Source organism: Arvicanthis niloticus, chromosome 21, assembly GCF_011762505.2.
Source record: "Arvicanthis niloticus isolate mArvNil1 chromosome 21, mArvNil1.pat.X, whole genome shotgun sequence".
NCBI lineage: Eukaryota > Metazoa > Chordata > Mammalia > Rodentia > Muridae > Arvicanthis > Arvicanthis niloticus.
The window spans coordinates 27,598,772-27,620,419 of NC_047678.1; the positions used below are offsets into that span (position 1 = coordinate 27,598,772).

Sequence of the window (21,648 nt, forward strand, 5' to 3'; positions counted from 1 at the left end):
GGGTGGGGCAAGAATGAGATAGTGTCAAACATGTGTTCGTTGTCCCTGGCTTATCTGGTGACCTCTACAGGTGTCTTGGACTTGTTCTGTACCTTCTGAGACTAGCTAGGCTACCCCATCACAGCACCTGGCTAGGCACACAGGATGGTGGCCATATGGTTACCTCCTAGGAGCCAATTTGAGGGACCTCAGCTTACCAGATTGTGAAATGGGTCTGGGTGGGGCCTGACTGTAGGGAACGCACCAGCAGAGAGATTTCAGTGCCTGGCACAGGTTGCTGCGGGCCTAGGAAGCCTGTGACAGATAGCCTACCCCCAGTAACCATGACTGGAACCCTTTGCTGTATATCCTGAGGCCTCAGTTTCTCTCTAAGTTGTTCCTACTTGCTGTTGAGTCTCAGCTTGGGATTGGGAACTTCACAAATAATGACACCTGGGTGCTGGCAGTCGTGAGCCACAGCTACCAGGGAGGTGTCTGGCTTTTCCTAGGACCTCAGGAAAGGATTCCGGACCCTACCCTTCTGCAATGAGCTATAAATCACACAGAGATCAGGACTTCTGAGCAGAGTGAAGGAAACCTAAAGTACACACACCTCTAAACAAGACTCTGGGGCTCCACATAGAATTCAGCTGAAAAATAAAAGGTCCCACTGCCAGGGCTGTTGAAAACCACTGATGTGGCCCAAATTTATCAGTCTACAAATGGGAAACTGAGACACAGACAGGAGAGTATGTATGCTTGCACAAAGCCAATATATTTTGACTTAGGGCACCAGGATCCAAGTGGACATGAGAGCACCTCGGGCCATAGGGTCAGTGAAGGCACTGAAAGCCCTTCACTGGGGGTGGGGTCATGGTGCAGGACAGTCCCTATCTGAGCCAGTCCTCTGCACTTTTCTTCTTGCTTCCTGGAAGAAGTGTCCATGCCTGAGCACCACCCTTCTGAGAGAGCCATGAATTATGCAGGGAAGCCACAGGCCTGGGCAGGCCCATCATAAATGAGCCTTAATAATTCATACAGAGAGGAGCTAGGGAAGGGAGGGCCTCCTGGGCTAGTTCTGGGGCAGCCTTCATTTGTGAGTGTATAGAACTGGCCTCTCACAGGCTGGAGCAGGTCAGCTGGGAGGTCAGCTGGTCTCAGGGGAAGTATTTGCTCAGTCAAGGACCTGTTTCTCCAGGCCAGAGATCTGGACCGTCTACCCTCAGGGATCACAGCCCAAGGCAGAAGCATTTGCAGAAGAAAAAATGGCTAGTTAAAGCACTGACCTTCCAGGAGGAATGGAGACCAGTTGCTGCTAGGGGAGAAATTGCATTTTAAGATGGAATTAAGGTGGGCTTCACTGAGCTGGTAGTGTGTATATGGAGGTCTGGAGATGGGGAGAGGACTGTATGCTACTGAGGAGACTCTTCCAGGCTGAGGGAACGGTGTGCTCTAAGACGTGCACTGTGAGCTCAAGGCTGTGTCCTGCCTTGAGGGGCATATATGGCTGCTGGTGAGCTTTGGCTTCTCCTCCAGGGCCAGGAACCAAGCTTGCTACAGGCAGGAGGAACACCATTCTAAAAGGATACCCTGGTTATGTGTGACCAAGAAACTGGGGAGATGAAATGCCAAGGCAAAAGCTGGCAACCGGAGAGCTAGCTGCTGCCAGTGCCAGTCCAGGGAAGATGATGGTCACCCAGGACAGGCTGGAGGTGGGAACTGGAGGTGGAGGCAGGAGGATGTTCAGTGGAGACAGGAAGGCCACACTGTGAGGGGAGAGGCTTGCACAACAGGTTAGATGCGGGTGTGAGAGAAAATAGGTTCCCAGTCACCCCAAAAACTTTAGCCTAAACAGAGGGGGTGACCATCAGCAGAAGTAAGAAGTTGAGGAGTGGGGAGTGGCCCCAGAGGCAAGGTCAGGGTCTCAGCTTCATACACATTCAGAAACCTGCTAGATGCCCAAGTGGTCATATCACACCAGCAGCTGGACATTGAAGACTGGTGTCCTGTCCCCCTCTGAGGATTGGGGACAGGGGTCCAGCTGCTGTGGAGGTTAATTAAGATAATGCAACATAGTCCCCAGGAGACCCCTGATAGAAAGAACTGCATCACACCTCTTGAAACATGAATCCTCAAGTGGTCTGGGGGACCTTGGGGGCACCCCTGTTTGACTAGGAAAACAGATTTGCATGTGGTTCATAGAGAATAGCCTGGTATGTGGAGAAGGTTGGAAGAAAGATAGCCACTGGTTTTCTACCCACCAGGCTATCCCCTTGGCCTGCCCTCTCTCAGGGCCAGAGGCCCTAACCAGTGCTTCCTCACTCTCTCGCACCCCTGGTTTCTTCCCTGCTGCAAATCTTCCTTCTCCCCTGTGCCATCTGCTTCTTCCAGCCCCTCTCCCATGAGTGTCTCAGCTACTGTGTAGAATTTGCTCCCCTGGATGCTAGAGCAATCCACCTTAGAGGTCTCTCAGTGTTACTAGAAAACTCCATGGAGACCTGAAAGAGAAGATTAGACCTACACCTGGGAAGCAGAAGTGAGCCTCAGATAGACCGTCAACACCTTCCCTAACTAGACCTTCAACACATCCCTCTCAGCCACTGGGAAATCTTTCTCAGCCCCCCCCCTCACCTCCCCCCCCCCCCCGTCCCTAACTAAAGCCTTACCCAACTTTCACGCTTCTTTGTGCTTGTGGGCTAGCTTCCTTTCTATTGGTGGTGAGAAAAGGAGTTGTGGTCATTTGCTCTGTGACCCTGGCTCTCCTCCATGTCTCTCTGGGTTAAGTGGGCCACCTAGACTCTCCTGGCCCTGAAAGAGGAGACTCCCTGGCTCCAGCCCTTGTTCTTTTGCCCCTCCCACCAACCCCCAGCAGGCTGTGATGAGTAAATATTGGGTGGACCCAGTGCCCTAATTAAAACCAAAAGATTGTTAGTCTGGGGAAGGGTTGGGGGTAGGGCCAGGGTACAAGTTTGCTACCTCCCAGCCAAGCACCAATTAGAAGGAAAAGTTCTTTTTCAGCAAAGAAAAGGAAGGGACAGCCCCATAATTAATAACCTCATTAAGGAGCAGTATTTGGGCAGGGTCCCAAGACACACGTAGATGAGTAGACCAGGCGGTGGATTTGTACTAATTCAAGCATCAGCAGCGCTAGCCTCTGCCAACTTCCCAGGATCTGTGAATCTCCAGTGACAAATGGGCTGCACCGGCGAGGGGAGGGCCCTGGGGAGCTCGTGTTTCTTACTCTGAAGGTCCCCTTGAGTCACAAGTAGGTTGATGGTGCCTAGTCCCCCTTTGAGCCCTGTACCTCAGTTTATCTGCTTGTGAATTTGGAGCAAGGGTGAGGGTGTAAGACAGGAAGTCTTATACTACCGCGATCAGCCCAGCATGCATGCTCCCATCTTGCTCTGGCCTCGTTCCCACCGTGGCACGCGCTGTGTGAAGCCAGTGCCACATCTCTGGTCTTAACCATCTTTGGCAGCTTTGCCCACCTGGCTTCTGGAGAACTAGCCACTTTGACTAGCCTGTCGCCCTCTGCCAGCTTTGTTGTCTATGAGAGACTGACCAAATTGGGGTGGGACCCCTTCCAGTGCTGACCTTTGAAAAGTGCAGGAGCCCAGTAGAAAGAAGGGTGTGCAGTGGGCCCAGCAGTACCTTCTCTTCCCTGAGGCTTTCAGAAACAGGACACAGGAAGCGGGTAGCCTTCCTGGTGGCCCATCTGAGGGCGACTAGAAAGTGGGAAGATGGCCCTGCAGCCAGAAAGCCAGGCGTGTGTGTGTGTGTGTGTGTGTGTGTGTGTGTGTGTGTGTGTGTGTGAGAGAGAGAGAGAGAGAGAGAGAGAGAGAGAGGGAGAGAGGGATAGCTGTCCTTGTTAGAACGCCTTGCATGAGGCCAACTTCCATTTGCCTTGTCTTTGGCCCTGGGAGGGCCAGGATAGTTGAGTTAATCTTCATTTTCCAGATGAGAAACCTGAGAGCACACATCTGGCTGAAGAGTTAGGAATAGCACGGGCTGGACCTAGGCATTCGGCTACAGCTAAACATCTGCACACGTGGTATGAAAGGATGCCCTGGGGAGGTAACCCTGAGGGTGCCATGATTCTTGAGGACAGCCTTGAGATCTCTGCCACCTGTAGTAGGGGTGCAGCCTGGGAGAGGGGAGGTTGCTCGTAGCTGCTATTAGAGCTCTGAATGCCACTGAGGAAAGCATATCCCTCATGGCCAGTACGGAGTAATAGACTCCCTGAATGCCACCAGCTTATCTTCCCCAGGCCAGATTAGCCCGGCTGGGGCTCTTCAGGAATCTTTGGTCTGTTTTCCCATCTCCTACTCTCGGGCTTGCCCTGTCTTTCTCTCTTTCAGAAGCCTGTGAAGGAGATGAGGTGGAGGTGGCAGGCCAATTGAAATATAATCAGAATAATTGAATAGCACTTTATTTTAAATTGTTGCCTCCCCCAAAGCTGGGAGAATAATTGGCCAGCCTGTCACGAGAGAAGCAAGAGACCTGGGGCCTTTACCAGTGCCAAGCTTGGTTCACTGTGCCCTTGGCAGCCAGAAGCTTCAGCTGTGCCTACTCCCTCACACCGTCGCCTGCTCCAGCTGAGCCCGGTCCTAGCACCTGCCTTCCTGCTTCACTGCTCCATAGGCTGCTCCACCCACAGCACACACCACTCACCCCTACGAATGATGGCTGTTCTGCCCAGTTGAAGCCCCTGGTGAAACAGGCTGCCTGGCAGAGGCAGCAGGGTTTTGATGGGAAAAAAAATACCTCCAAGTGTAGTGAGAAAGGCTTGCAGAGGCAAACTCAGGAGTCTGAGTCCCTTACTCTCAGCAGGCTTTGGCCTCTTCTGGGCCTGTGTCTTCTCTTGAGCAAAGTCCCCTCCCTCCCGTCCTTTCTGGTCCCTCTGCGGGGTCCAAGCTGCCCACGCTGTCCATGCCCTCTGAGGGTGAACCTGCAGTGTCACCTGTCTCTGGTTTTTTGATTTGTTTAATTATAGATGAGTTTTCTGCATAATTTATTCCAAAAGCCTGGATTATACTGTACAATTAAATCACATTCTGATCAACAACTTCACATATAAAATTAACAACCAGCAACAGTTTAATCTATGCTGCTGCATCTACACACGGGCTCTTTCTCTTTTGCTCCTGTCCCTTCCCTGCCTCCTCTCCTCCTCCGTGCCCTCCTCTCTCCTCCCCTCTCCTGGGGTGAGCATTTGCAGCTGGCCCCTGAGCTGGATGCCTCCACCTGAGGTTGAAACTAGAACCTCCCAGCCTTCTAGAGGGCTTCTGGATGGTTCTATTTACTAAAAGGCTCCTCAGCTCCAGCTCTTCACCTCACATAGGGTTGACTTTGCTCTCTTGCCTGATGGGGACTCCTCCCTCTCTTCCTTCTCTTCCCCCTCCTCCCCCCTCCCCTTGGTTCTAAACACTGAGGCCTGAGGTCCACAGCTCCAAGTAGCAGCTTCTTTCCTAATGAGCTGAGTCAACCTACCTACCACACCACACTCTCCCTTTTGCGCTCCACCCTGCCCTAAGTGGACCCTTAGATCTTGAGAATAAAGGTCATACTGTATGGGTGTCTGTCCCTTAGGAGACTGTCCTGTATGATTACCAATTATCAAGTTGCCCCATGGCTATGCTCTAGCCTGGTCTTGAACCTCTGATCCTCCTGCTTCTGCCTCCTGAGTTCTGCAACTGCAAGCATGCTCCACCACACCCGGTTGATATGAAGCTAGACAAATAATCGACCAACTGAATTCTATCCCCAGGCCCCCCCTATTACAATATTTAGACAATTATTGTTATCCTTGTTGACAAGTGGGAAGGCTGAGGTTCCAAGGGTACAGAGCTCTCCAAGACTACACAGCTGGCAGTATCAGCCTCTCCCCTGAGGCTCCTTAGGAGCTGCCTTGTCCTGGAAGGAAGGGCAAGTAGACCCAATGGAGCTGGCTTTATTTTTAAGTGCATGTCCCTATACCCATCTCACCAGGTGTCTTTTTGGTTTTCTTATCCATGAAGTAGGGCTGCAGTGCCTAATAGTCCCCATCCTCTCTGGCTCACACTGGACATGAAGTGCTGCAGCCCGACTGACGGCCTCAGCCTCCTCCCTCAGACTCACCAGCTTGCTAATTTGGCACTTACAAGCTCTTAGAGATAAGCAGTGTCATTTCAGCAAAGAGGATGGAAAATCCCCAGGATCTGGGGTGCTAACAAGTGGGACCTCTTTGTTGGAGCCATGACCTGTGTGCAGCCCTATCTGGCCAGGGGACAATGGCATGGACTCATGGGTCCAAGTTCACAGGAACACCAGTAGGATTTGATCCAATTACCTTTGAGTGAGTGAGACAATGGAGTCTCATGAATCTCTCAGTTCTCCCAATGCCCCCACACCTTTCTGTGGGATTAAGCCCAGCTACGCCTCTGTCAGAGTTGAACTTGGCTTAGTGTGTGGTTTTTCTGGCCTCAGGACAGGAATGCTTGAGACATGCTCACTTCATCAGGCTCCTCGGTGTTGTATATAAGCCTCCCTCCCGCCTAACACTGGCCACTGGCCAAACCCTAGAACCCACAAAGTCATATCTCTGTGACAATGAGATGGATTATCTGTCAAGTCCCTTTTAGCTCCAGGGCACAGATATTGCCTTCCTAATTTGGCTTGGTTTGGGTGAAAATCAGAGTAACTTGCTTTCCATAGCATTGCACTGATAGGCAGGACGCTAGGGCCTGCAGTCTGTCTGTGAGGCCCAGGATACCATACCACACTAAGGACCAGAGCTACTCCTGAACCCCCGAGAGTGAGGTGAGAGAGAATCAGAGAGAGGGAGTACATATGTATGTCTTAGGGGAGAATTTGATTTTGTCCTAAGATTTGGTTCTTCTAAAAATTATTTTAGTGTTGAAATAGCCATTTTACACTAAATGATGGTGATTATATTAATGATGTGTTGTGTAAGCAAAGTAAAAACTTGGCACCCATGCCTGGTCTTCCAATTAATTGTCTTTTACTTATCTGTGAGATTCCAGAAACAAAGACCCATCTGCATACTAGCAAAGAGTCCATACCCAGGTGGAATCATTGGTGAATTGGTAAATGTGGTCAGTTTGAGAAAAGCCATTAGCAATGGATGGCTTTGGGGGAAGGGAGAATTGGTTTTCTTGAAAGGTATGATCCCAGGTAGGTGGACCACACTTCGGGGGACGGCCCCATACCCATGAGTATATAGACAGCACAAATGAGACTCAGTAGGTTGTTTATAAATAAGTGGATGAGAGAGAGAGAGAGAGAGAGAGAGAGAGAGAGAGAGAGAGAGAGAGAGAGAGAAGAGAAGCCAGGCTGGTGGAACACAACTTTACTCTCTCTACTCAGGAAATAGAAGCAGGTGAGTCAGATCCAGTCTGGTCTACATAGAAAGTTTCAAGGCTGGCTAGAGCTACATAGCAAGACCCTGTCTAAAATTAAGCAAGCAATCAAGCAAACAAATAAACAAATGTCATAAGGTAGGGATAGATATAGAAGGAGGTGGAGGGGTAAATATGACTAGAATACATTGTAAGACATTCTCAAAGAATTTTAGGCTGTGTCTCAGCTGCTGGGATAGGAATGGGGCTGTGATTTCTGGCCTTTGCCTATTCATGTGGTGTAAGCACCTCCACTGTGGCTGATTTCAAGCCCTGAAGGTGATGTGCTGAACTGGACAGAGCTGCACATGGTTGGCTCTCACCTGTCAGTTCCTGCGACTCCATAACACTTCTGTAATAACCCCTGTGTCCACTCCTTCCTGGATGAATGACCTTGGGGTAGTGTCTCAGCTTCCTCATCTGTTTGCCTCTGTGATGATGGAAGTCAGGGAGCACAGGACATGCTGGTACTGTACTTTGTACTTAGTGGGTATCCTTCTCTAGATTCATGCAGAAAGGATTATGTCCCCTAAGCCAGTGAATAGACGAGGCCAGGTTTAGGGTCAGGGGAGAGCTAATGGATCTTTTTGAAGATGGGTCCTTGACCCTGCCCATTCTGTCCAGATATAGGACTGTGTGAGACTCTGTTTCCCTATCAACCCCCAAGTCTCAGGATTACAAAAGAGCCACCTGCCACATTGTCCAAGGGCCATTAGGGCCAGAACATCAGTGCTGGTGGATGGGAGTCGGGCCAAGATGGTGCTGCTCTCTTGTACCTTTTCCTCTCCAGGCTGGCAGCTGAGCTTTCAGCCTGTCTTCTACACAATGTGAGGTTAGATTTTCTTCTATGGTGGGGAACAGAGTTGGGGAGTCAGGCTGTGGCTCAACCCACAACAAGCCGAAGCTAATACCTCTTTCTTTTGATGTTGATTTTTTTTCCCATCACAGTCCTGACATTCAGCTTGGCAAATTGCAATTAGTGATCTGCCCGCCTCCTGCTCTGAGTTCCCATGCCAACCGACCGGGGCACACACAATGGCATGAGCCCAACCCCCCCCCCCCCCCAGCACAGGCCTGAGGAGGAGTGTGGGACAAGGAACCAGAAGAGAGTCCTGGCCCTAAGTGACCTTAGGGCATGTTGTTGGTCCTGAGAAGGGTGTTGGGGACAGTTGCAACTTTTCTGATATTATTCTAGTCCACTGTGCCCTGTGACCCCATGGTTTCTTTACATCTATGTAGTGGGTCCCTTATGTGGCTTCAGCATGATAAAATGGATGCAAGGCAGACATCATACAGACACCTGTTCATCTTGTCCACTTACAGAAATTCCTCACAGCGTCTTTGGTTCCCGTAGTCTTCTTATGTTTTCTTGTGCCACTCTAAAAGGTGGCTTCAAATTGTCTCCACATTCCACAAGAGGAAGCTAAGAGAGACAGAGATGGTTTTAAATGATCCTGTGGTGGTACCAGCGGACAGATGGCCTGTCCAGGCTTGCAGTTCAGAGCCTCTGCTTGCCAGACCTCCAGAAAGGGACTGCATGATTTGTTCTGAAACCCTGGGTGGGATCATGGTAGACATCCAGCCTTGGATCTCTGATGAGTATCTGCTTCCAGGAGACTAGAAGGGCAAGGACCATCTGAGTTGGAAGAACTCTGTGTCTTCTGCTCAGGTGAGGCCTAGGGAGGCAGGTACCTCTACCTCCTCCTGTTTACATAAGGGTTGGAGGTGACAGCAGCACCCCTCCCTTTCCTCAGACTTTACCTGCCTTGTCTCTGTCCTCTCTGGTGTCTGGAAGTTCCCTTTCAGAACTGCCACATCAAGGATCTGTCTTTATAGTGAACAATAGTCTCCTGCAGGCTTCTTCCAACCTGCTTAACTCCCTCTGGCTAATCCACAATGCCCTTTCCTCTTCTCCCTGGCTGCCAGTTGATGTGAGGAAAACCTAGGCCACCAGGCCAGGACTTCAAAGGGAAAAATCACAGGCTCATCCTGGTTCCTGTGTCTGTTCCTTCTCTGGTGAAAATTGAGTTGAGTGAGTAGCTGTCCTGGTCCCCCTGGGTGGCCAGGAATTGGTTGTTGCCACTGCAGCTCCAGCAGGCCCTCCTGACATCTCTTTGTCTCTCCTGGATTGCAGGATGCAGCACTGGGCCCGGCGCCTGGAGCAGGAGATTGACGGTGTGATGCGGATTTTTGGAGGCGTGCAGCAGCTCAGAGAGGTAAGCCTGGTACGCTTGCTTTCCCGTGGAGACCTTCTTCCCAGCAGGAATAAGGAAGGGGTATATAATGAGGGAGTAAGGAGGAGGTGACATTATTGAAGTCCTGGCATAGTGAGGTACTACCGGATCTCAAGTAATGATCCTTAGGGTCTCAGTCTGACCTTCTGATACCTGTTGGAATGGTGGCCCATTGTCATGAACCTTGTCCCTGAAAGGGTTTGGGGACTTTTCAGGTTTTAAGGTTGGTGAGCTCTGTATTTGAGGCAGTGTCTTGAGTGGGAACCCAGACCCTTGACGGGCCATAGCTACAGGGTGCACAGAAGCCCAAAATTCTCATCAGCAAGTTCATAGTATGGCCAAACCAAGCAAGACCCAGGAAACAGGGTGGGAGGCTGGTATTCCAGGCACTGTAGTCTCCATGAAGTGGCAAGTCTATCTCTGTTAAGTGTCGGAATGAGGGATCAAGGTGCAGGAGGGGTGATTGATTAGATGCCAGCGACCACATTCATCCTGGGAGATTATGTTAATGTTTGAAATAGCGATGTGAAGAGTGGGCCATTCGTCACCCCCAGAAGGCTGCAAAATGTGTTGCTGTCAGGCTACAGGCTGGAGCTCTTTATGAGGAATGTGGAGGCTCAGAGAGCCAAGCTCTTCCAGTCATGTAAGACTCTAATAGGACGGCATCTCTGCTGGGGTCTGTAAGGGAGATCCTGGCCAGGATCAACAGAAGAATTAATGGAATTCTCCTTCCAGTAGTTGGCCTGAGAACAGCAGAAACGACAGTTACTATTGGGAGTTCATGTAAGGGTCTAGGCCCAGGGTTCAGTAATTATTGTTTATAACATCCCCTTGGCCAGTGCCAGGGTCAGGAGATGTAACCTCGCGGGGCAGGCAAGGATCACCCTCAGCTTGTCAGGCTTAGCTTCTAGGTGCCCAGGAAGTGGTAACTTGGAGTGAATATATTGGCATTGCTTATGATGTGGGACCCCTGGCATGAGTGATACTGATCGGAGACTGCTAATTAGTGGGCTGCGTGGTGAGGAGGGGCACCCAGCCCTGAAGGTCTGAGCTACTAGCTTGCTCATTGCTCCTCCTGAGATCACTCAGGCCTCTGTACCTCCCTTTCCTGGTGCTGGGCTTGAACAGCAGTAGCCCCATCCTACTCTTCCTGTGAACTCTCAATGACTCAGCTGCACTTGGAAGCCGCCAGAGCTTCCAGAGAAAGCACTGTAGGAAAAGCTGTTCCGGAACAGGAGTCAATTTAGGCTCAGGAATAGCATTCCGCACTAACCAGGCTATAAGCGGGCACTGCCAAGTGCAATGGTGTAGGATAATGGAGGAGTGGTGGGTCCCTGGAATGTGTGGTGTGTGCTTTCCCAAGTTTCCTATGGGGCATTAGATGTACCAGTTAAGAGCCCTCCAGAATCTCCCATTTATGAGCAACTCAGAGCATTTGTTTATGAAAAAAATAACATACACTCCATGCATGAGCTGTGGACCTGTGTGGAAGAGTGAGCTTCCTGGTTGGTGAGGACCACACATGAGTCTGACTTGGCAAACCTGTCATACGCACCTTTGAGAGACCTGGATCCATGTGAGCCTCCTTCTCCACTGGGAGGTTTGCCTGGAAGTTGAGGTAGTGACAATGGCAGCTGACAAGCCAATTACACCTCCCCACCCCCTTAGAAATCACCAGAGTTCTCTTCATTGGTCATTTTCTCTCCTAGGACAATTTCTCTCCCTTTGGATGGAGTGAGAGCATGCCATCTCTGACTCTCATCAGCCCAGAAGTGAACGGGCTGCCACAGCTGGCTTATGGCGGAGCTGGGGCTCCTGACTCCTGCCCCAGCTCATCCTCTAGATGCACAAGGGATGCCTAGTGCTGTGGGGACCTGGGCAGGGATGTGTTTGGGATGGCAGGTAGGCAAAGAAGTGCTGACCCAGCGTCCCTTTCTCTTGGCAACCCCTCTGCTGCTCATGGCTGCCAGCTCTGGGGGCCTCTGTCCTGCTCCAGTTTCTCTCACCTGCTTCCTCAGCCTCTTCCTGCTGACAGCTCTGGGACTGCTTCTTGGCACAGAATATTCTGCCAAGATGTGTCTGTGGGGGAGGGGACAGGTGCACAGCTCTAGAGGAAAGGAGCAACGTGGTGGGAGCAAAGCTCCATAGCTCAAATCTGACTGGGACCCTCACACCTTTCCTCTTCTCCCAAGGCCTGGTGAGGGCTGCTGTACCCTCCTGTGTTGGGCTCTGACAGGTCAGCAGGATGGTTGATGGCAGAGCTGTGACCCAGCTGCCAATGCTATCACAGACCCTCTTACTGGTGCTGCATAGTAAGGCCCCCACTGGAGCTGCCCCTCCTCAGGTTTCTGAGCTCCCCAAAGTCCTGCCACTGGGGTGATAAGAGCCTCCTCCATGGCTCCACTCCTTGCCTGCCCTACTCCTAGAGGCTGCCCCACCCCCAGTAGCTTGGAGCCTCAAGGGCTGGCAGCTGCAAGAGAGCAGAAACTGCAGACAGTGGCATTTGGGAAGAGTTTTCCTTGCCTTGGCATTTTCCTCCTCCCGACCTTATCACAACCCCATGGGGGCATGGCTGGGGGCAGACTGTGGCCCATTTATAGGTTAGAAACCATGGCATACCACAGGGTAAGGAAGCTGCCTGTGAAGACCCCATTTCATTTCCTCATCTGACCCTAGGCCACCTAGTCTGCTCTCTCTGTTTCCTTAATTTAGCCAGACACCCCTGAGCTATGCTCTCTTGGGCACTGTAGCGCCACCCTAGCCCGTGACCACACTTGCCTTGTACAGTCCATGAAAGCAGGGTCTCTAAGCTGTCTATCCCCTCCACAGCCCATGGGACTGAGTGAGGTCCCCTGAGCCCCTTCTTCACCCTCCCCCATCAGCACCATATTGTCCCCATCCTAGGGGGAGAGCAGAGAACATATGCTTGGGCTCAGAACTCATTTGCATAATGAGGATATCAAATGAATAATTCATCAGGTGCCTGGGGGGTTGCAAGGGGAGGATGAGGAGAAGGACGGAGCCTCTCCTCTTTGAAGCCTAGGTCAGGGACATTCACACTGCTGAATGGATGTCCAGGGCATAAGGAGGGCAACTCTAGAGTCCTTGTGAAAAGCAAAGCAGGAGAGTTGTCATCAGGCATGGGACAATCATCAGGTTCACCAGCCCTGGTATAAGTTTCTGACCTGATGAGATACTCCCTTGCAGGAGAGAAGACCCTTTGCTTAGACTAGAAGTGAGGAAAAACTGTTGACAGAGCTGCCTTGGAGCAGGGGCCTGAGATGGCCACGTCAGGGGGACTACAGCATATCTTTTGAACATACTGCCCATGTTAAACTCCACATACCTCATTGGCTGATCAGGGCAGACATGCCTATGGCCCTGCCTATAGCTCAAACTGCCTTCACCTTCATGATCTTAGCCCAGGCGCATGCTTACAGGTTATCATCATAGGCATATCATTAAGGAGGGAAAACCAAGGTCCTGTCAATCATCTCTAGCAGCCAGTCCTGTCCTGGAGTTCAGACAGGCTAGCATGAGTGCTGGAGGGCAAGTGACAAGGCAAATGAACCAGCTTAGACAGCAACTCCCCAAACTGTGAAGCCTTCGTCCACAAAGAGCAGGACCCCGGGTTTGGAAAGCCCTAATCCCAGTCTCCTTCTGGATTCCCCCCACCCCTGATTAACATCCTTCAAACCGGCTGATTCTGGTGTCTGTGGTGTCGACCTCTTATAAGAACCAAAAATAGCATTCCTAAACCAGTGGCAGTGGCACCATCCTGTTCCGTCTTGTCCGCCCCTGGCTATTCCGCCTGCTCATCAGCTCAGAGCTCCCAGGAATGTGTAATTAATATTTGCAGAGTGCCACATCTGGAGCTGGCTATCAGCAGGGACCAAAGTCTGGAACCATCCAGGGTCCTCTGTAGATGCTGCTGAGAAATCTCACTCTGTCCCCTCCCCACCTCCTCCCCAGCTGGTACCTCTGCAAACTCACACACTGGCTTTAGCATTTACTGAAGAGGTGGTCTGTCCCTGTGTGAGGAGCATGCACACTGGGTACCCAAGGCAAGGTTAGCAGTGCCCTGAGGTGACATAGGACCTCAGAATCACAGAGGGTGGGATCAGAAGAGGAAGAAAAAGCTTCAGTGAGGGGAGGTACCAGGGGCTTGACAAAGTCTCAGAAGGGCAGGCAAAGGCAGAGGTTGTGACCCCTGGCCCCACAGTGGGTCCTTCCATCAGGACACTGATTTGTATGTGCCTTTGAAAGGGTGGCAGCAAGCAGCTCCTTAGATGTGCCATATACTGAGAGTCTACTGCAGGGGGGGTGATGAGGGAACCCCACACATCCCCTTCCATATCCTCACTAGCTGCCACCTCCCCCAAAGAATCATCATCCTAGTGACTCTACACTTGCTTATAACGCAGACCCCACCCCTCCATTGAGCCGCCTGCCTCCCGTTGGGGCCCTGTGACACCCTCCTGTCTCGGAGCACAGATGATGATGATGTGAGGCGCGTCGTAGTTATGGGAGGTGGTAAGGGGCTCGGGTGTGAAGTATGCCGCTGGGTAGGGATTGCTGTCGCTTGCCTCCCTAAAAACCCACATATATTATTCTTTAATGGAAAGTTAATTGTCTTATTATTCCCTCCATATGGTCCTCTTGCTCGGCACCCAGCGGGGATGCATGGGGCTGAGGGGGGGCTCCTGGGAGGGCGTCTGAAACGTGATGAGGCCGCTGCTCGAGTGTAATTGGTTACAGAGAGGCGGGTGCATCAGAGCCTGGCCAAGCCCTGTCTGGACCTGGCCTTTTCCCTACCTCTTCCTTTCCGTTTCCTACCTTTGGTGTAGCAACTCTCCCCCTCCCCACTCCCACCTCCGACATCATGAAGTCGAGCATGCTTTCCTGAGTGGGGAATGCACAGTGTTGGATAGCTTCTCTTCTGCTCCACCCTGAAATGCATACTCTCCAACGAGACTTAATGGAAAACGTTCCCAGATTTGAAAATTTTTTCTAAAAGCTGTCTCATCGATTGCAGCCTATGGGCCAGCCAAGCCAATCTACCTACCCTTTCAACCAACACACTAGAGAGGGCATGAAGTAAGCTGCAGGGTGCCCCAGGACACCTGCCCTAGGTAGGATTTCTGTGTTGTTAACCTCTGCCTCAAGCGCCATCAACCTAAGTTCCTGAGACCCTGGCAGCTCTTGAAAGTCTGCCAAGGCTGGACTGGCACTATACCTTTCTCCTTCCTTCCCTTCCTCCTCTTCCTTCTTCTGGGATCATGAGGGCGCCATGTCAGAACTGTCTTGACAGGTGGAAGATTCAGTGATAGGAAAACCCAGAAGGGGCCTGGGCACAAACATGTACCTGCTCTTTACCCCTGGAGTCTCAACAAGGAAAGGCAGAGGCAGGGAGCCTGCTAGATGGCATCTAGGATTCTGGACATGTCTGCAGGAAGGTACTGCCCAGGTTGTGGGGAGCCCATAGACACTGAAGGGTTGTGAAGAACATTCTTAGAAGGGATCAGTCAGTGATACATGCTTAGGGAGAGGGGCCTCTGGCTTCTAGCTTTTGACAAGAGGTTGCTGTGGAGCACATCCAAGGTCAGTTCTAGGGCACGAGGAATAGCTTGGAGTAAAAGAGACATGTTAGGTGGTTAGTGTCTTCTGAAGGCAGACCCTGTCCTGGGATCACACAGGCAGAGTTTAGAATCGAACCTAGGGTCTATGCCACGAGCAGCAACTGAAGGGTAATGTGGGCTGGTGACAGGACTGGACTGTGCGCTTCTACTTCCCCCTGGGAAATGAAGATCCAGTCTATCTTCATGGGATATTAGGAGCCTGAGGGAGCAGAGCCAGGAAAGGTATGAGGGAGCCCTGAAAAAAGGGGTGTCTTCCTTCTGTATGTCCAGAACAAATTGATTGCAGTCCCAAGAGTTGGTCACAGCATTTTGTTTTTTTTTTTTTTTAATCGGATATCAAAATGTCCTCTCTGCTTTTGAAAATTGGTTTTCTCATCCCAGCTGATCATGACATATTTTGGAAACGTTTTACTGAGAAAGGCATACGGCCACCAAACTTGGGTAGGGCCGGAATAAATAGCATCTATGAGCAAATGAAGGGTAGTGGTGTTCTTGGCCAGAAGCCTAGGAGCCAAGTATAGAGACACCATGGGGAGGAGATAGCAGCAGTTAAGGGGAGGGACCCTTACATCCCAGAAGACGCTGACTTGATTTATCCAGTTAGCCAACAAGTCACCCACTTGCCTCCCACACCCTATAAGAGAGTATGGCAGCTTGCCTGGCATAGACTGGGAACAGTACACAGCCACCAGGCTCTGGCATAGTCCCCAGGAATGGGGAGGTTGATCAGGCCACAGCTAGGATCAGGGGTTCTTTAGGCAGACTCTCTAGGGATCTCAGGGACTCCTGGCTGGGGTCCCTCATCTTAAGAAAGAGGTAGTCTTGAAAGACATGAGCAAAACCTTTCCAGGTAGACAGCATTTCCCTGAAATGAAAACCCCTCAGTTCTGTTGTCTCGGGAATTCTGGAGATGCCTACTGATAAGGAATGCCTACCCAATGCCTATCTATAAAGCAAGACACCTCTCAACACACACATACATGGGGTAAATGTTCTGGTGAACACACAGGCTCCCTTCAGAGATCCCCAGAGAGGCTGGCTTTGTGACAGGACAACAAGGCTCAGCTTCTATGACGGGCCCGTCCTTGTAGCTTGTACTCTGGAAAGTAGCCAGGGACTCTGCTCTTCACCCCTCCCCCAGCTTCCGCACTCATCTTTGAAGAGTGACTGGGCTGCTGAGTCTAGAGCTGGGGGCTGATCTTGGGGATCTGGGGTGGGAGATGGAAGATGCAATAGAAGGCCTATGGATTTCCATCTTGGGCCATGGGGGACAGTTGGCCCAGTCTATATTCCTCCCCATTCCTTTCTTATCCATTGCTGGATCAGTGGCAGCCATGGGGACACTTGACTCAGATTCATGGAGCCTCAAGCACTTGGCAGAAGCAGAGAAGTAATTGGTTTTGACAAACCACAGCCGGCCCCAGGGGTAGCACAGGCAACGTTGCCCACTACCCGGCTGAAAATGGAGGTGTCCTCTCTCCACCTCTCCCGAGTACAGCTGTCCTCTTTGTATGTATAGAGATATCATGTTTGGAGAAGGGGTTGCCACAGATGTGGTCTTCCCTACATGTCTCTCTGGCCTTGGGACCTGGAGATTCTGAAGGCTGGCTGACCTATTATTTCACACAAAGGAAGGAGACTGAAATAGCTGGATCCTGAGTAGACCCCTAAGGCTCTGTCCTTGTCTATCCTTGGCTTTTCATAAGCCAGATAACCACATGACTGGCACTTAGGCTTGGGTGCCTAGCTTCCGGGTACACAGCAGGATGAGAAACAGGCTATGTTCATACATGACTACCGTATATGCTATGCATGCAGGTACCATGTAGCTGTGAGAACAGATGATCGACTGACTATTCTGTGGATGGATAAGCAAAAGGAGACATCTAAAGACTGAGGAGACATCTGGGCTCTGAATGTCCCACAAGGCCTTGCACACCATGTAGACCCTACATGAGGGAAGCAAAGTCAGTGCTAGCTGCCCTGGGAGAGGCAGGCTTGTATGGGGCTGCCAGAACCAAATCTACATATGGGAGCCCCTGAGTGCTTTCTATGGGGAAATGGACACCAGCTGGGAGAGGCATGCTGGAGAAGAGCTGGCTGCACAGGGGTGCTGGCATCTGTCTGAAGCGAGGGAGCATGGAGTGGTGTGCAGTCTTAGTTAAGGAAGCTCCATGTAGAGGTAGCAGAAAGCTTTGCTTAGGCCTTCGGGCCTCCCAGCTGCCCTGTGCCTGCCCCTAACCTCACTGGACTCTCTCCCAAATCTACTTGCTATCCTTCCTCATTCACCAACTCTACCTCTCTGCTGATTTAAACACAGATCACAGCTCTCCTCTTCCAGGAAGCCCTCTAGATCAGTGCCAAAGCCCACGCTGCTTAAGACTTCCCACTCCCATCAGCTTTTGCATCTTTAATGTACACAGGCTGCCAGGCGCCTCTGGAAGGCCCAGTCTTGTGATTTCATCATATGGAATAAAGAAACCATGGTGAGAGGGTAGGGTTATGCCTAAGCCTTCCAGAATCCACCCGAACAACTGGGAAGGCCATGAGCCCTGGTGACTCTCTGAGAAACAGTGCCTTCATGCTGAAACCAGCGTGAAGTGGCACCTGGGTTAACCCCTGTGTATGGAAGAGAGGATAAAATATGCAGGCTGCTGAGGAGCAGGAATGTGAGCGTGCATGCATGTTCATATTGAACAGACACCTGTATGTGAGTGCTACATGGGAAGCATGAACAAAGGAGTGTTTGTGTATCCATAGAAGGGAGTGGCCATGCCTGCGTGTATCCCACACGGCAAGTGTGACCAGGCAAGAGGGTGCATATGGATCAATGTGTGGCTCTGAGAGCTGCCTGTGGAAGTGTGTGCAGGCATAACACAGGGCAGGGTGGGACTGGAGGAGGCAGATGCCAAGAGTTCTGTCACCTAAGCAGGTGAGAACTACTTAGCTGATTCGTTATCCAAGCTGAGAAGTCTCAGCTGTGGCTGAGGAACACACATTACACACATGCTTCCCGCCCCTCACCCCAACCCAGTCATTCCCTGATACTATGTGCATCTTCCTTGCAGTGGGACAGGATGGCATCAGTTGTCTGTGCCCAGGATAAAATGACCCCACAGTGGAGATCAGGGACTTGGTGTGGGGTAGTGTTTGATGTCCTTGATCCAGTACAAAGGCTGGACCTTGTCCCCATGGAACTGTGGCTGGTCAGAGGGGACAGGTTCTGTGCCTCTCAATTCTGTGCCTCTCTCAGGTTCTGTGTGTAGAGGGCCCTTTAGTCGGCAGGCATTGCTGGGCAATTCTTCAGTCGGCTGTACCAGCCTATCATGCTTTCCCTGTGTTGATGCCTGTGCTATCCTGTCCCTGCAAAAGGAGGGCCCTTACATTTCCCATCAACCGTAGCCCCACCCTTATTCCTATGGTTGTAGCTGCTCTGCTTTGCACCTCCCATTCGAGCACAGCTCCTGAGACACTGGTGAACCCTGTACCAGAGTCCTACAGTCTGGGCTCAATGCTAACTCCTGCCCTCACTCCTCAAAGATCCCCCAACCCCACCCCAGTATTCCAGCGCATCATTGCGTAGTCAGACTGGGTAGCTGGGTCAAGAGGCAACCACTTGCCTCTTGATCAGGTGTTGACAGAAGAGCTTTCATTATGCTCCATCTATAGGCGTGGAATAAATTGGTGTGCAGTGAATTTATTCTTTTTTAAAGAGGGACTTTACCACTGGGGAAAACTTTTAAAAGGAACATTTATATAAAAAGCAATTACCATGCCAGTAATTTTTATGTATTCTCCCCCTTCCATCGATGCCTTTGTGTTTGAACGTGACCGCCTCCTGGGCAGCTGCAGCCTGGTTCCATGGCAGCCTAGCTAAAGCTTCCTGCCTGGAGGAGTGGCCTCTTCCAGGAAGGATCAGCACGCAGGGCCTGAACCCAGCAGGGGCGTGGACTCCAGGAGCATGGCTGGGTGGATTTGTGTTCCAAACTGGAGTACTTTGGAAATTTCCTCCAGTGTGCAGCTTTGTCCTGAGGTTGCTTCGGTCCCTGTCTCGGGCTGGGTACATCCTTTCTTGGCAGCTGCTGAGCACTGAGTCCTGCTTCTCAGCAGCCTCGCAGGCCAGCTCCTGGAGGGAGGAGGCAGTGGTGTGGGAGCAGGTATTTTCCCTCCCTAGGTGCCACTAGGGGAGCCACTCTAGGGCACCCTGCTTTCCAGCCATTATTGTGCTCACACGCCATGCCATGCATTATGTAAATTGTCTCCATTGCTGAGAGGAGGGGGAGATGCTCTGGGGGAAGGAGGTGGTGGGGTCTGAAGTCTACTCTGGGGGTGGATGGGAAATTGGGCCCTGAAAACTCACTGCTTTGCATCAAAGGAGGGTTTGGCAACTTCTATTTCTGATTAAGACCCCCCAGGAGCCTGTACACTGTTTACTCCTCAGGCTTTAGCTTTTGGGGGTGCAAACTAGGGGTTCTCAGGAAGCTGAATGAGCTGCCTCACTAGATGTGATTTCCCACCTCAGACTAGCATCTTGGGTAGGACACATCTCCCATATCCACCCACAAGGCCTCTATAGAAACTCATCACGGAGCCATGAAAGGATCAGAGCTGGGAAGATAGCTCAGTGGGTAAAAACAAGCACCAAGAGCTGAGTTTGAATTCTCAGACACCATGTAAAGCCGGGTACAGTAGAGTAGATGTGTAATCTCAGTGAGATTGGATGCAGAAATGGGAGAATCCTGGGGGATGGCTGGCCAGCTAGCCTGGCATACCCAGCAATGAAGAACAAAGAGACTACAGCTTGAGCAAGATGGAAAGTGAGGTCTAGTGCCTGGGGTTGTCCTCTTACTTTCATACATATGTCATGACATACATGTACTTGTACTCTCATACATGAATCAATACATACAATAATAATAGTTGTGATAATAATTCATAATAATAATGCATAATAATAATAATGATAGTAATAAAGATTTTTAGAGGTCATATCTAGCCAAGGAGCTGACTCAGGGGAGTTCCTCTTCCCTTGAGCCCCTTATGAACCACCAGCGACCATGTGATGTGAAAAGGTTACTATTTGGGACAATGCCAACATCCTGGGGCATCAGCAGCTGTGCAGGGTCCATGAAGCAGCTGTGGTGCCACTAACACATATAAGGGCATGGAAGAGTCCAGGCCTCATAAAGGCTAGGACAATGACAGGGCTCTGGAGTAGCCACAATTCCTGTTCCTTTGAAACATGGTCTGTTGGGAGAATTGAGCCCACCCAACATGTCAGTGTCTGAAGAACTCAGTGCTCCTAGTTTTTTCCTAACTGCTCATCTGAGCCTGAACTTAGCCTAAGGCCCTACCAGTACAGGCCGAATACTGGTCCTCTTGTCCCAGGACCTGAGCGTCTACTCTGTCCTCTGAATAAGAGGTCATGAAGTTGAGGGGTGGTGAATTTGTCCATTTCCTATACGTTACACGTATAGAAACATAGAATTTGCATCCCGCAAGTGCTGTGGGGGTTAACAAACTCAGTCCTGCTTCCCAGATAGCCACTGTCCTTCCCCAGCCCTTCCCAGGCAGGATTGCCTAGGAGTCCAGATGAGATCAACCGCTTGACTTTGGTATAAGCTCCAACAATTGTGAGAGACCTGGGGTGTCCTCAGCCCCTTGAGATGGGTGGCGTTATCTGCCAGATCACTCCTGTGGCTGCTATCCCTTTCTGACTACTTCCAACATTGAAGAAAAGTAGGCAAGGAACCCCCAGAACAGAGGTGACAAACACCAAATTGATCTTTTGGACTGCAGAGCCTAGTCTATGTCTGTGGATGAGAGAATTAAAACGTCAAGTTGCCTTCACTTTCAGACTGAGGAAAATGGTTGGCTCCTCCCCTTTTGTAGCCCCTGTCCTGAGGCCAGAACTAAGGTCAAAGTAATTTCCTATCTCTCATCCTTCTACCTGTATTATTTGCCGTCTTCTTTCCTTCACTTCTCTGCCTTCTCCACCCCCCTGACATTTCTAGATGGATTTCAAAATTTAAGGTTTTTAAGTCTGCATTACAAGGCACCTGGTGTAATGCAGCAGTTACACAGACAAGCTGTGTTAGCACTGCAGCCCCTCTGCATTTTCAACTCCCCAGAGGCTTACACTTCTACTCTCCTAGCTCCATATCCCAGAATGACATACTTACACGGCTCCTGTATAGTTGTTCAGTTTTAGATATTACCACAGGCACCCCACTGTGGAAGATGAGAACTTGCCCCACTCCCAGTCCTGGCCCTCCAGTGTTACCGTATGAAACAGTTAGATTCAAACTCACTGCTGACCTTGTCCTGACCTCTCAAATGCTGTCCAGAACTGTACATCATAGCACATACAATTTTTTAGTTGTTTCTAAAGGTGACAAC

The 21,648-nt window shown here is 50.9% G+C and overlaps 1 protein-coding gene and 1 long non-coding RNA gene across 12 annotated transcripts in view; one reads left to right on the plus strand and one right to left on the minus strand.

The window, feature by feature from the left end:
• The window catches only part of Cacna2d2 (calcium voltage-gated channel auxiliary subunit alpha2delta 2), a 132,054-nt gene that overhangs the window by 16,292 nt on the left and 94,114 nt on the right, over positions 1 to 21,648 (plus strand). For all 8 annotated transcript variants that reach the window (XM_076918112.1, XM_076918113.1, XM_076918114.1 and 5 more), the window contains exon 2: positions 9,511 to 9,592. In XM_076918112.1, the coding sequence (XP_076774227.1) occupies positions 9,511 to 9,592 (82 nt within the window). The remainder of the gene's footprint in view (positions 1 to 9,510; positions 9,593 to 21,648) is intronic.
• LOC143435435 (uncharacterized) overlaps positions 18,983 to 21,648 on the minus strand; it is a 38,871-nt gene continuing 36,205 nt past the window's right edge. For all 4 annotated transcript variants that reach the window (XR_013105746.1, XR_013105745.1, XR_013105747.1 and 1 more), the window contains one exon: positions 18,983 to 19,375. This is a non-coding gene — a long non-coding RNA (uncharacterized LOC143435435). The remainder of the gene's footprint in view (positions 19,376 to 21,648) is intronic.